The sequence below is a fragment of the Bos indicus genome, chromosome 5, assembly GCF_029378745.1.
Source record: "Bos indicus isolate NIAB-ARS_2022 breed Sahiwal x Tharparkar chromosome 5, NIAB-ARS_B.indTharparkar_mat_pri_1.0, whole genome shotgun sequence".
In the NCBI taxonomy this organism is placed as follows: domain Eukaryota; kingdom Metazoa; phylum Chordata; class Mammalia; order Artiodactyla; family Bovidae; genus Bos; species Bos indicus.
This window is the reverse complement of record NC_091764.1, coordinates 104,324,628-104,338,370: the sequence shown is the minus strand read 5'-3', so window position 1 is coordinate 104,338,370 and position 13,743 is coordinate 104,324,628. Positions and strand designations below refer to the sequence as shown.

General features: G+C 51.7%; 1 protein-coding gene across 3 annotated transcripts; it reads right to left on the bottom strand.

The window, feature by feature from the left end:
* Positions 1 to 1,824: 1,824 nt before the first annotated feature.
* LPAR5 (lysophosphatidic acid receptor 5) lies at positions 1,825 to 12,611 on the bottom strand. Of its 3 annotated transcripts, none has more exons than XM_019960286.2 (2): positions 12,084 to 12,611; positions 1,825 to 3,941 (listed from the first exon to the last, which is right to left on the bottom strand). In XM_019960286.2, the coding sequence occupies exon 2, from the start codon at positions 3,716 to 3,718 to the stop codon at positions 2,615 to 2,617; it is 1,104 nt and encodes a 367-aa protein (XP_019815845.1). In that variant the 5' UTR covers positions 3,719 to 3,941; positions 12,084 to 12,611; the 3' UTR covers positions 1,825 to 2,614. The 3 variants fall into 3 exon arrangements, with proteins under 3 accessions (XP_019815845.1, XP_070646333.1, XP_070646334.1); XM_070790232.1 differs by lacking the exon at positions 12,084 to 12,611 and adding an exon at positions 9,233 to 9,586; XM_070790233.1 differs by lacking the exon at positions 12,084 to 12,611 and adding an exon at positions 4,062 to 5,671.
* Between the last annotated feature and the right edge of the window lie 1,132 nt (positions 12,612 to 13,743).

Sequence of the window (13,743 nt, the reverse complement as noted above, 5' to 3'; positions counted from 1 at the left end):
TCATTTCAACAAATATTTATTAGGAACTTCTTTGGCACCAGACACTGTCCTGTATGCTGGGGATACACCAGAGAACCAAAGATCCCTCCCCCCAGGGAGCTTACATTCTACTTGGGGGGGGGTGCGGTGAAGGGGAGACAGACAATAAACTATAAAACTTATAATAAATAAATAAGTAAATTATATAGTAAGTTAGAAGATACTTGCTATGTGAGCTTTAATTGCTTTGGAGTTCATCCACTTATCTGCATATAAAAATACTCAAATAGAGAACTCCCTGGCAGTGCAGTGGTTAGGACTCCATACTTTAGCTACTGAGGACATGGGTTCAATCCCTGGTTGGGGAACTAAGATCCTGTAAGCCATGCAATGTGGCCAAAGCAAACAATTTTTTTAAACTATTAGGTTCAGTTTGGATAGGGCAAAATGCTGAGACTTTGGATGATGATGACATTTGATGCCCCCAGGTCTGGAAGGTCTGAACCCTAAGGACGGAGCAATTGATGGAGCAGGTGCTAACCTGCTAACCACCGGGCCTCGTCTAGAGCAGCAGAAGGCTGTTAACCTCAGACCAGACAGAGGAAAGCTCCACTTCACGGCTCTCAGGGAGGATGCTGGGTCAGTTCTCTGGTTTGGCCACCAGGGGTCATTTTACCCTTGTAAATCACTATCTGGAGGACTCAGGTAAACACAAAAGGCTTAGTAGGAACTAAAACACACAGTGGCACAGCCTGGGAAACTCTAACAGTCACACACAGACACACACACACACATGCGCACACACAGAAACATACAGCAGTGAGAAACAGAAATGCATGCAGGACATGGACATGAGCATGTCACCAATTCCCTTGTTAATCTCACTAATAATGTCAGGGTCTTAGGATGACATGGGGCTTCCCTGGTGGCTCAGAGGTTAAAGCGTCTGCCTGCAATGCAGGAGACCTGGGTTCTATCCCTGGGTCGGGAAGATCCCCTGGAGAAGGAAATGGCAACCCACTCCAGTATTCTTGCTTGGAGAATCCCATGGATGGAGGAGCCTGGTGGGCTGCAGTCCACGGGGTCCCAAAGGGTTGGACACAACTGAGCGACTTCACTTAGGACGACATAGTGCCAGCCCAGACTCCATTCAAGAAGGAAGGAAACAGTAGGTGGCTGGTAAATCAGACTTCCATTTCCTTACTTCCAGCTCACTAAGAGTAGTCATCCTGTTCCTGCCCTCCTGTCCATCATTCATCGGATTTACTTCCATGTAAACTTCTTGCCTGGCTCTTGTTCTGTTTCCTTTTCCCTGCCCAGAGAAACCCCCACCCCCACCTCCTCCTCAGTATTTGTGCAGCTCGTTCCACCCCCACCTCCCGCTGCAGCTCCAGGATCCCTGGATAGTGCTCCACTGGAGTAGAGCACCTACGCACCTTGCCCCCACCCCCACCCCCACCCCCAGAAGCTGCAAGCCTTTCAGACTACAACTGGCAATTGACTTGAGCACAGCTTTTTCCCTGGCATTAATAAAAACAATGTATATAATAGCCTGGGAAGAAATTACACAAACTCTAATACTTCAGTACAGGTATAGTTCTAAAGCATGATCTGGGGATGGATTCTTTTAGAAAGTCTAAACTATTTTCATAATAATACGACTAAGCTGTTATTTGTCCTTTTCACTCATTCTCTCACAAGGAGATGATGGAATTTCCCAGAGGCTTCGTGACACTGTTGCTCTCACAGCTATTGGAATGTGTGCTTGCCTATTTCTGTTTTTAAAGTTATTCTTTTTTATTTCTAGTATGGTTAAGTATCAAAAGAACAAAGTATCAGCAAAAGTTATTTGGAATGCTCCATGTTTAAGAGTGTAAAAGGGTCTGAGACCAACAAGTCTGAGAACTGTTACTTTAGAACAAGAATGTTCTCCTCATTGTATTATCGGTGAAGCAGCAGACGGGGCGCCAGGTGGAGGGGGAAGAACCGAGGACCTAGAATGGAGGAGATCTTGAAGGGGGAAGGCAGGACCTAGAAAGGGGACTAGGGACCAAGAACTTGGAGGGAAAACTCCTCTAACTCAATTTTGCCCTGCCCCCAACTATCCATGCTGGGTGTCAGGTCTAAATTGTTTCAAGTCACTAGACAAGAAGGAAACCAATTCAGTGAGCAGCCAATACGCTTTTGTATTATTAATATTATGCCTCAGTGCTGGGCAGGGAGAGCCTCCTAAGACTCCCTAAGCCTGCTGTGGTCCGTCTAAAGGCAGGACACCCATCTTCCGCTCCATCTACCAGCTGTGGGCCGCGTTTCCTGCCCACCAAGGACATTTCATCCAGTCTCCTGCCTCTACATGGGCAGGTTCACAGCAACACTTTCTAGGGGCTGGGGAAGGGGTCCTCCCCTGCTCACCATCACCCCCAGTTAAAGACATTTCCAGCGGCGCTCTTCCTACCGCGCGCCCCTGGGCCCCACACTTCGTTCTCTTCTGCATCCGGTAGCAGGAGCTGCCACTCCTAAGTCCCAGCGCCCACCCTACCGCTCCCCGGTGCACACCGCGGCGTGTCTGAGAGTACCAGAGGCGCGGGAGTGGGGGTGGGGGTGGGACCGTGCTCTGACACGAACGACTGTGCGTTCAGAAGGACGAATCCTCGTGGGATGGGGTGAAGGATGACCGGGGATCGGAGGGCTGGAGCTGCCCCTGGCTGGTTGTGGTCAGAGTAGAGGCGTGGGCAGTCTCGGTGAGCGGTTCAGCGAGCGCCTCCTGAGCCCCGTTGGCGGCCAAGGTCCTGTCCCGGAGCGGGGCTCTCAGGCCTCGCAGGGTGTTGCGGAAGCCCTCCGCGCTAAAGTAGTACACGAGGGGGTCGAGCACGCAGTTGGCACCGGCCAGCAGCACCATGACCATCAGCACCCCGCGCACCTTCTTGCGCGCCTCGGAGCTGGCGGGCACCACCTCGCCGCGTAGCAGCCCGTACACGGCCAGCGTGGCGTTGTAGGGCACGAAGCACAGCAGGAAGATGACCAGGCTCGCCAGCAGGAGGCGCACCGTCTTCCGCCGCCGCTGGCTCCGCGTGGCGTCGGGCCGCGCCAGGGTCCAGAAGACGCGGCCCGACGAGTAGACCACGGCCGCCAGGGGCAGCAGGAAGCCCAGCGCCTCGGCCAACAGCAAGAGCGGCAGTAGGCTGCCCTTCCACAACTTGTCGCTGAAGCTCTCGAAGCAGAGGGACACGTTGCGGCCGTCTCTGGCGCAGGACGAGGGCTGGTGCGCCAGGATGGTGGGCACGGCGAACACCAGGATGAGCGCCCACACGCCCAGGCAGAGCAGCCGCGCCACGCGAGGCCGCCGCAGGTGGCGCAGCCGCAGCGGGTGCACGATGGCGGCGTAGCGGTCCACGTTGATGAGCGTCAGGAAGATGCAGCTGCCGTACATGTTCATCTGAAAGACGGCGCCCGCCAGCTGGCACAAAAAGTCCGGGAAGGGCCAGTAGTGCCGCGCGTAGTAGGACAGGCGCAAGGGCAAGGAGAGGGTGAAGAGCAGGTCGCTGGCCGCCAGGTTGCACATGTACACGCTCACCACCGAATGCACGCGCAGCGCGCGCAGGAAGACCCAGAGGGCCAGCGCGTTGAGGGGGAGCCCGGCCGCCAGCACCACGCTGTAGACCACCAGATGCAAATGATGGATGGGCTGGTAGTCCGGGCACTCGGTGGGAAGAGACTTGGCCGAGGAGTTGGCTTGCATCGTGCCACTGTGCGCCGAGGAGCTAGGCTGGGGGCATCAGGGGGCGCACCCACGTCCTAGCATCTCCAGTCTCTGGGGCTGGGGCCTGGGGGCTGCACAGAGAGCCCCAGAGCAAACGGAGGTTCAGCATGGGCGTGTGGGTTGTGGTTGCAAGGCAGCCGGCCTGGGGGAAGGTGGGGAGCAGTGGGATGCCTTTGGTCACAGCCTCATCGGCAGTGGAGACCTGAAACAGGAGGGAAGCCAGAAGTCAAGATTGGGCAAGGAAGGGCTGAAGACACAAATGTTATGGAGCTGAACTCCCTGGCCTCTTGAGACCTTTTTCAGCCTCAGACCTTTCCCTTACCTTCCTTCTGTGTCCAGAACAGCTTTCTGCAGCCGTCTCCATGGCACAGTGTTAAATGCACAGACTCTGGAGTCAGACTTGCCTACGTATAAATCTGTGCCTTTGTCCTGGTGTGCCTTAGCCACTTCCCTGGTAGTCCAGTTACTAAGACTCAGAGCTCCCAACGCAGGGTTCAATCCCTGGTGAGGGAACTAGAGCCTACATGCTGCAACCAAGAGTTTGCATGCCACGACTAACACCCTGCACAGCCGAATAAATAAATATTTTTTTTAAAGGAAAGAAAACTGAATTAATATCTCTACCCCTCATTTTCCTTACCTGGAAAACAAAAGAAAGAAAGGAGAGGCGTTCCTACTTCACAAGGTCATTAGACTCAACGAGTCAATATATATGAAATGCTTTGGTTACTGTTATCTGCTAATATCTCTTCCTTTCTTCCTTTCTTCCTTTCTTGTACAAATGCTTCCTGGGACTTTAGAAGGTTTCAGGCATGTTCAAAGCAGTGAACAAAACAAAGGCCTTGCCCCCACCTATTTTCCATTCCCCTGAAAGGAGACAGATGATAAAGTATTGGTAAATAGGTATTGGCCTCCTTGGGTGGATGGCTCAGGGGTAAAGAATCTACCTGCAATGCAGGAACCACAGCAGATGTGGTTCAATCGATGGGTCCAGAAGATCCTCTGGAGAAGGTAATGGCAACCCACTCCAGTATTCTTGCCTGGGAAATCCCATGGACAGAGGACCCTGGCAGGCTACGGTCCATAGCATCACAAAGAGCTGGACACAACTAAATGACTTAGCACACACACACGCACACAAATAGCTCTTATGTCAGGTGGTGAGAAGAACTGTGGAGCCCCTCCCCTGGCACCAGCCTGTTCTGCTTGTTCCCCATTATCTAAAGAATAAAGTTCAAACTCCCAAGTACAGGATGAAATCCCAGCCTCATCTCTGCTGTTGCTCCTGTGTGGGCTGGGTTTGTGGTCAGAGTGACCCAGTCCAGCTGGATGGTTTGACCTTGCTCACTCTCAGTTTTTTCATTTGTAAAATGGGGACAGTAATAGAATGGGGGTCCCATAGGCTGATGGCACATCTCAGCACAGTGCTGCCAGATGGGGAAGGCCTTGTGGGTTGAACTTCTCTGGGAGCTTCCCTGCAGAGTCTGACTTGGATGTTTCCTAGTGAGGGTTCTATGATGGGGGGAGACGGTGGTTTGGTCCTAAGGGCTTGAAGGGGGCGCTTAGCCCAGAGAAGGTGGCAATGAGCCAGGAAGTACTGTGGGCTCTGATAAGACTGAGACTGCCGGAAAGGGCAGACCACAGCCGCTGCCATCCTCAGGCAAAAGCTGGCAGATGAAGGGTATGGCCAGAGGTAGTGGAGTCAGAAGACAGGACTTCATCTCAAGTCCTTCCTTAATGCCAGAAGGCCACAGAAGAGACCCCTCCATTGTGATCCCCACATGCTGTCTATTTTGTGTGTGTTGTAAAATATACAGAACTTATTAAAATTACCATTGCAACCATCTTTAAGACTACAATTCAGTGACATTAAGTACAATCGCAGTATTGTGTAACCATTGCCACTATTTCTGAAACTTTTTCATCATCCCAAACAACAGCTTTATACCCATTAAGCAATAACTGCTCATCCCCTTTCCCTCCCTCTCCTGGAAACCTCTATTCTACTTTCTGTCTGTGTAAATTTGCCTATTCTTGACCCCTCCTCTGAGTAGAAATGTAGAATTTCCATCCTTTTGTGTCTGGGTTATTTCACTTAGCTTAAAGTTTTCAAGGTCCCTCCATGCTATAGACTGTATCAGAGTTACAGTCTTTTATGGCTGAATAATATTTTCCTGAGCTTCCCAGGTGGGTCAGTGGTAAAGAACCTGCCTGCCAATGCAGGAGATGCAGGTTTGATTCCTGAGTCGGGAAGATCCCCTCCCTGGATGAAGAAATGGCAACCCACTCCAGTATTCTTGCCTGGAAAATCCCATGGACAGGGGAGCCTGGTGGGCTATAGTCCATGGAGTCTCAAAGAGTCAGACACAATTGAACAACTAAACAACAAAAACAAATATTTTCCCGTATAAACACCACATTTTGTTCATCCGTTCATTTGTTGATGGTGACTTGGGTTTTTCCATCTTTTGGATATTGTGGGTAATGGTAATGAAGATGGGTGGCCATGTGCCGACTTGGGGATCTTAAGGAAATAAGTTATCTGAAGACCCTGAGCCATTATCCCAAAGTACTGAACCTACTCCTTTCAGTAGGAACCACTTAAAGCCTTACATGGAACAAAGTTGTAAACCTAATCGTCATACGTTTTCTAGTGTGTTTTTCGCTTGCTTGTTTGTTCTCCCTCCAACCAGCAGTTTGACTTGTAAGAAGCACAGCACAAGAATAAAGAAACATTTCTCCTACGAAATACCAATTTCATCAACGAAAATAATGTTGGATGGGTCTTAAACGTGCGGAAAAGCAAATAACACCAGTTCTCTTCCTAAAATGTGCCCACCTCCCATGATCCTTTGCTCCAGTCATGCCAAACTAGTGATAATTCTGCAAATACTTGACATCTTCAGGGCTCTGCCTCTCACGTGCTGTCTCTTCAACCTGGAATGCCCTCTCTCCCCTTCTCTGACTGGTAAACTCAGCCACTTCTCAGGGCCCCATGTTGCCTTTCCTGACTCCCGCCCTCCCACCAAACAGGCATAGTCCCCTCTTTGGTGTCTCCCCAGCACTTTGGACGCACGTCAGCTTTTCCTACTCAGGCTGTCATGAGCTGTTCTTGGTCTGCTCCTCCCACTCACCCGTGAACTCCCTGAGGGAGGGCCTGTGGACTGTGACTTACTCATCTTTGTAGCCCCAGCCCCTCCCTCTATAAATGTTGAGTCAAAAATAATAGCTGCCTTACTGATCGCTCACCATCTCCCTGGGTGCCTTCTAAGTGCAAGCTCTAATCCTCCCAGCAGCCCTCGGAGGTCAGTGTTTCTCCTGATTTTTACTCAAAAGTGGTCAGTGAGGAGTGAAATCAGGACTCAAACCCAGGACGTCTCACCTCCAAAGTCCAAGCTGCCTCCAATAAGAATGGGTGGGTGGGTGTGAGCTGGATGCTGCACCTAACTTTTATTGCTGCCTAGATGAAATCTGTGCCCATAGGTGAACGCTTTTACTTCCTCCTTTGTCCAATTGAAATATGTACTGTTTAATAACCCACTTCCTTCTTTCTCCCACTTCAAACATTGGTACCACAGACTCATCTCTCACATACACAAATATGCCTCCTGATGATCTCCCCTTACCTACTGAATCAGTTTTCTGCTTTCAGCTCCTCAGGTCATGTCCTGTGTATTTGTCCCATTTCCCCAACCAGATGATAAGGTTCTAGGGTAGGGATTAGGCCTTTTACAGCTTTCTTCCCAAGCTCACTCACACTTCAGTCTTTCCACTTAGCAGGCCCTTGTGATATTCACCGGCTGCCTGGAAGGAAATCTTCCCTCTGCCCCCCATGTCCATCCAGCCTGTAATCCTGTTATAATATTTCATGTGTCATTCCAACCTCTTATCACATTCCTGACTATCTTTTCCGCATGTGCAACTCTGAAAAGCATGTCCCTTTGGAGAGCCTTGTTTGGAAACTGCTTGTGATAAAACTTCCGTAACAGTTTACGGCTGCAATTTTTGTTGCTGTTTAGTCCCTAAGTCATGTCTGGCTCTTTGCAACCCCATGGACTGTAGCCCGCCAGGCTCCTCTGTCCATGGGATTTCCCAGGCAAGAATGCTGGAGTGGGTTGTCATTTCCTCATCCAGGGAGGGGATCTTCCCAACACAGGGATCAAACCCAGAACTCCAGTATCTCCTGTATTGCAGGCAGATTGTTTACCACTGAGCCACCTGGGAAGCCCACAGCTACAATTACAGTAACATTTTATCACTCTTAACCATTCTTTGGAGAATCAATAGCTCCTTACAATTAGGATGAATGAATGAGTGAATGGATAATTCTCTTCCAAGAATACTAAATCTCTCAGCACTTCCCTCGTGGCTCACTGGTAAAGAGTCAGCCTGCAACGCAGGAGACACTAGAGACCTGGGTTCGACCCCTAGGTCAGAAAGATCCCCTGGAGGAGTAAATGGCAACTCCAATATTCTCGCCTGGAGAATCCCATGGACGGAGGAGCCTGGTGGGCTCCAGTCCATGCGGTGGCAGAGAGTTGAACAGGACTGAGTGACTACGCACACAGCACACCAGGCTCTCATCAACAACACTGCATGTTAATGAAACCACAATGTATTAGGTGAGCTGCTACTAAAAGGTGGAGTTAGGAATTCTTCAGAGATGCTCTCTCCTTCCTCCATTCCAAAGCCGAGAAGCCCTTGGGTTGATGTCTCAAAAAGCCACCCCTCTCTGACAGACTCACACAGAATGGCCTAAGCCAAGCATTGAGAGCTGCCAGGCTCCTGCCCTAGTCCCCCACCCCATCCGCTTGCTTCCCTGGGGCTCCTTGTCAGAGGAACTGAATGGGCACAGTGCCAGGCCAGATGGCAGAGATGGGAAAAACTGCCAAAAAGGAGGCAAACAGGAAATGGAAGACGGGCTCTAGGTATGGGGAAGGGGCAGCAAGCCCCTCTCCTCTGTCCTGCTGTCAGCAAGAGGTCAGGTTGGGGTGGGGGGCGGTAAAGCAAAGAAACAGCAGCAGCCCCAGAAGCACAGAGACACCAGGACTTCATTTCACCAGGGAGAAGGGGAACCTTGAGGCCCACACGGGCTCAGCAACCTCAGCATGCCCAGAGGTCACGTGACCACACAGCTGCACTCACGTGCAAGGCCACAGGCAGGTAAGGGTGCACCAAAGGATGGGCACACAAGATTGCTAGTAACATACAGATCAGTGTGTAACACGTGTGTGTGTGCACGGAGCCTCAGACAGCCAAGCCAGGGGAGGAGGGCAGACCCAGCCCCCGTCTTCGGGACAGCATCCTTAGATGGACAGACAGACGGGCAGCTTCAGGGGCACACACACAGGTGTGCAGATGGCCACAAGCAGATCCCTGCCCCAGGACACTGAGAGGCAAAGAGAGGCCTGGGGACTGCCCCTCCGGCATCCTCCCCCCACCGCCCCAACACCATGCACAGACCAGACTATGCGTGGTCATTCTCCTCCTCACCTTCTCCGTCTTTCAGCTTGCCATAAGCACACCCAGGGCCCAGATCCCTGTGTCCCTGGGACCTCTGGGACCGGCCCCACTGCCCTCTGAGCTGGGCTGGGCACCATGCTTTGCTGAGATAAGTCAGTGGGGCAGGGCTATTTTCTGCTTTGGCAGGAAGTGAGAATGGAGGATAAAAGTGGACAGAAGGCTAGATCATGATCTTTCCCTTCCTCTCCTCCACACAACTGGCCCGTGGCGTCCACCCTTCTGGCGCCTGACCAGGGATGCAGAGGGGAGCTGAACAGAACGGGGGTGGGTGATTTGGGACACTGATGGGGGCAGGGAGGAAAGACAGACAGCTCCAGCTTCCTCCTGTCTGCTACCCTCCCCATGGGCTTCCTGCCCCACTTCCCCCCCTGCTCTCCCCGCCTCTCCGAACATCCACCAAAGGCCTTGCTCTCATCACCTCTTCACCTTCGGAATCTACACCCTTCAGAAATTTGGAAAGTGGGAATCTCCGGTCTCTTTATCCTTCTTGCCCCGGAAGACCAGCTCTGAATAGCTCTGACCTACTTTTAGATTTGGGCTGTCAAAAGCCCATCAGCGTGTCTCCCCACCCCCACCCTCACCACACACACTGTGTAACCAGACCTTGTAGCTGACTGAACCCACTTCCTCTCTTGCCGCAACCTGGCAGCCAAGAGAAGATGCAACCTCTACCCACAGACACGTGTGATTGTGAAGACTCTTATGGCCTGTATGTTCAGATTTCCCAAACGGATGCAAACTGTACTGAGCATCCAGCAGAAGGATGATGAAAGCTTTAGGAAAATCTCTGTCCCAGGGCTGCTCTGAAACACAGATGAATCCTGCCCATCAGCTTGTCCTGGGTCTGGGAAGTTTGTGAAAGTGACTCATAGTCGCTCAATCTCGTCTGACTCTTTGCGACTCTAGGGACTGTAGCCCGCCAGGCTCCTCAGTCCATGGAAGTTTACAGGCAAGAATACTGGAGTGGGTTAGCTGTTCCCTTCTCCTGGGGATCTTCCTGATTCAGGGATCGAACCTGGGTCTCCCGCATTGCAGGCTGATTGGGGCAGTCTGTAAGGTGGGGATAGTACCAGGTCACCCAGTTGAGTGGATGGCCTCCTCCTGACCCAGGGGTCATGGTCTTCCCCTCCACGTGTTCTGTCTAACCTCCATCCTCCTTCCTCTCTGGTTCAGGCCTGCTCTGCTTTCTGCAGCCCAGATCCTGCTCCAGCCTCTCCCCACCCTTCCCCTCTTGGCCTCTCTTTCAGCTCTTCCAACATCATCCTCAGCTGCATCTTTTCCCTTTCTCTATTCTCATCCCATTTCTCCTTTCTAGGAAAAGGCCAAAAGTTCAATGACTAGTCGCCCGGTGAGTGGCTGTCACCTCCCCACCTGCATACATTTCTCCACCCTGCTGTCAAGAGCTGGAAAAACAGGAAACAAAGTCTCGATCACTCAGGACTCAAATGGGATCAACTCTCTGCAGCCCTGTGCTCTGGGTGGTCCTTGTTTTGGGACTTGGCTGGGTCCCACAGACTCAAAGAAACCTCGGGAAGCCTTTGGATTCATGGACCTGGCCCTGCCCTTGGGCAGCACTGAGTATGTGTGGTGTGGAGCCCTCAAGCCTCTGTGATCCCTCCCCGGGGGCCTGGGCTTGGGAGGCTTCTGAGCTGCTGGGGTGCATGCTGAGGGCACCAGACAGGGACACAGCCGGGCTCTACGGTCTCTGGGTGGCCAGGAGATGAAGCTCAAGGGTTGAAAGTTTCTGCTTCTGTCTCAACCCAACCCTTGCCTCCAGGTCCCCTTCGGCGACAACCTCAGATCACCCTGAAGGGACCAGAGATGCAACCTGATGGGAGGGCCCCTTCCCATCAGGGAGGCCCCCACAAACAGGGAACAGCCACCCTCAGTGGTGTGACACACAGGTGTCAGGGACACCGCTTTGATCCCTGATCTGGGAAGATCCCACATGCCTCATGGCAACTAAACCCCTGAGCTAAACTACTGAAGCTCCGTGCACCTAGAGCCCATGCTCTGAAACAAGAGAAGCCACCACAGTGAGAAGCCCGTGTACCACAAGTAGAAAGAAGCCCCCACTCTCTGCAACTAGAGAAAAGCCCGGGTGGAGCAAAGAAAACTCAGCACAAACAAAAATATATACATAAATACATATTAAAACAAAAACAAAAGAAGGCCCTGCACACCCTCAAATATCACCCCCACCCTACCCTGTGCCCAGTATCTGAAATCTTATCCACTGCATGACACTCCTGGACCACATCCTACCAGACCTGGCAGGACACTGGAGACGTCTGGCCTCAACATCTTATAAAGAGAATGCCCTGGGTGAAGGCAGTGTCTCTCAGGCACCTCTAAGACATTGGATTTGGCTGGGAAGGTCCCTATGAGGGCAGGTCTGTGCCTTGAACCCGCTCTGGAGTTTAATCAGGTCAGGTTACTGTCACCTGCAGAGGCCTGGCTCCGGATGAGTGGGCGTTGGACATTGTCTTATCTGAGAATGGGAGAGGGTTGGAAACTATCCTCAGAGGGCCCTCTTTCCTCAGTGGCCCTGGGACCCCGAGTTTAGCGTGAGAGTAGGTGAAGGGGAAGACCCAGCCCCCAGAACAGACAGACCCAGGGGCTGGCTTCATGCTCCAGGGCACATCCTCTGTCTGCGGTCTGCCTGCCTGAGGTCGTCCCTTTGAGCTCTTTATTCAGAAAGATTTCTCCAGGCCCAGGGCCCCCTCTCACCTCCACTCCCACCCACGTCCCCCAATTCTAAAGGAGGGGTGCTGTCCTTGTGCCCCTGTGAGGTTCAATCCCACCTGTGAGGCCCCCTTACCTGTGCTCGTCGGTGTGGCTCGCAGCTCTCCCGAGCTGGCTTCTGCCTGCTCTGCGCCAGGCCGGGCTGGTAGGACCTGCTCCCGGCAGTGGGACACACCCACCTCAGCAGATCTCAGCAGATCCCGGCACCCTGCACGCACCCGCACCCAACCCCAAGACAGCGGGCAGGGAGAGAGACAGAGGAGGAAGCCGTGACCTCAGTGCCTTCACAGTTTGGCCAGAGAAGAAACCCCAGCAGAATGTCACTTAATGCAGCCCCAACCCTCACCCACTAATGCCCTCACCACCACCCATCCCTCTCACACCCCTTGTAGTTTCCGGGAAGCCTAGCTGTCACACCCAGTACTGCAGATTCCAAATTACTAACCCCCAGCCTCTTGCTGTCCTGCCGGTTCCCCCTGGCTGTCTCGTCTGTTCTGGGTTCCAGCAGATGGTTTTGCTCTTGTCACAGGTGGCTTATACCTCCCTCTGTGTGTTTGTGGGGGAGGGGGAGCAGGACTCAGACGACAACCCCTAGTCTCTGTAGCCTGGGCTGAGCCCCTTGTCTTCCAGATCAATAGGGCCAGGCATGTTGTCTGCGCTCTGTGCAAAAAAAAAAGAACAAAAAACAAAAAAACAAGCTTTGAGCCCTAGGTGAAAAAGGACATTGTGGTTGAATGAGCATGGGAAACACTAAGTCGAACAGGTTTCTCTATTACAGGGTTTCTCAGGGTCTTAAAAGCTTGACCACATGTTGATAATAAAAGCTGGGTTATGGGGGCATTGAGGGTGCATTGTGAGTGTGTTAGTTGCTCAGTCTTGTCTGACTCTTTGCAATCCTATGGACTGTAGCCCACCAGGCTCCTCCTTCCATGGGACTCTCCAGGAAAGAATACTGGAGTGGGTAACCATTCCCTTCTCCAGAGGGTCTTTCAGCCCAGGGGTTGAAACTGGGTCTCCTGCGTTGCAGGAAGATTCTTCACCTTCTGAACCACCAGGGTTGCGTTATTCTGTATTTGTGTATGCTTGAGCTTTTCCATAACGTTTTCTGTTAAATGCTATATAGTTATCTCCACGTGTGTGTTTCCAGAATATGTTTTGGGAGATCCGTTATTTTTTTTTTGTTTGAAAGATTTTTTTTTTTAAACGTGGATCATTTTTATAAGGTTTTATTGAATTTGTTACAATATTGTTTCTGTTTTTTATGTTTTTGGTTTTTGTGGCATGTTGAGATCTTAGCTTCCCAAACAGGGCTCAAATCCATACCCCCTGCCACTGGAAGGCAAAGTCTTAATCATTGAACAGCAAGGGAAGTCTCCCAGGTTATTTTTTTTTAACTTTTTAAAAAAGTTGATATGTTGTATTTTCATTTTTATTCAGTTCAAGAAATTTTCTTTTTCATTTTTTTGGCTACATGGCATGTGGGATCTCGTTTTTCCAACCAGGGATCAAACCTGCGCCCCCTGCATTGGAAGCATGGAGTCTTAACCACTCGACCACCCGCTAAGTCCTGATTCCCACGTTATTAAAGGCTGATGCTGGAGTCACATCTCCACGCAAGCTGTCATGACGCGCTCCCCCACATTTGGACCACTGGGCCCATGACTGGATGTCAGAGCAAGGGCTTCCAGCCCAGTTGCCTCCTCCCTCCTATAAATGGCAAATTCTGCCATACTGCC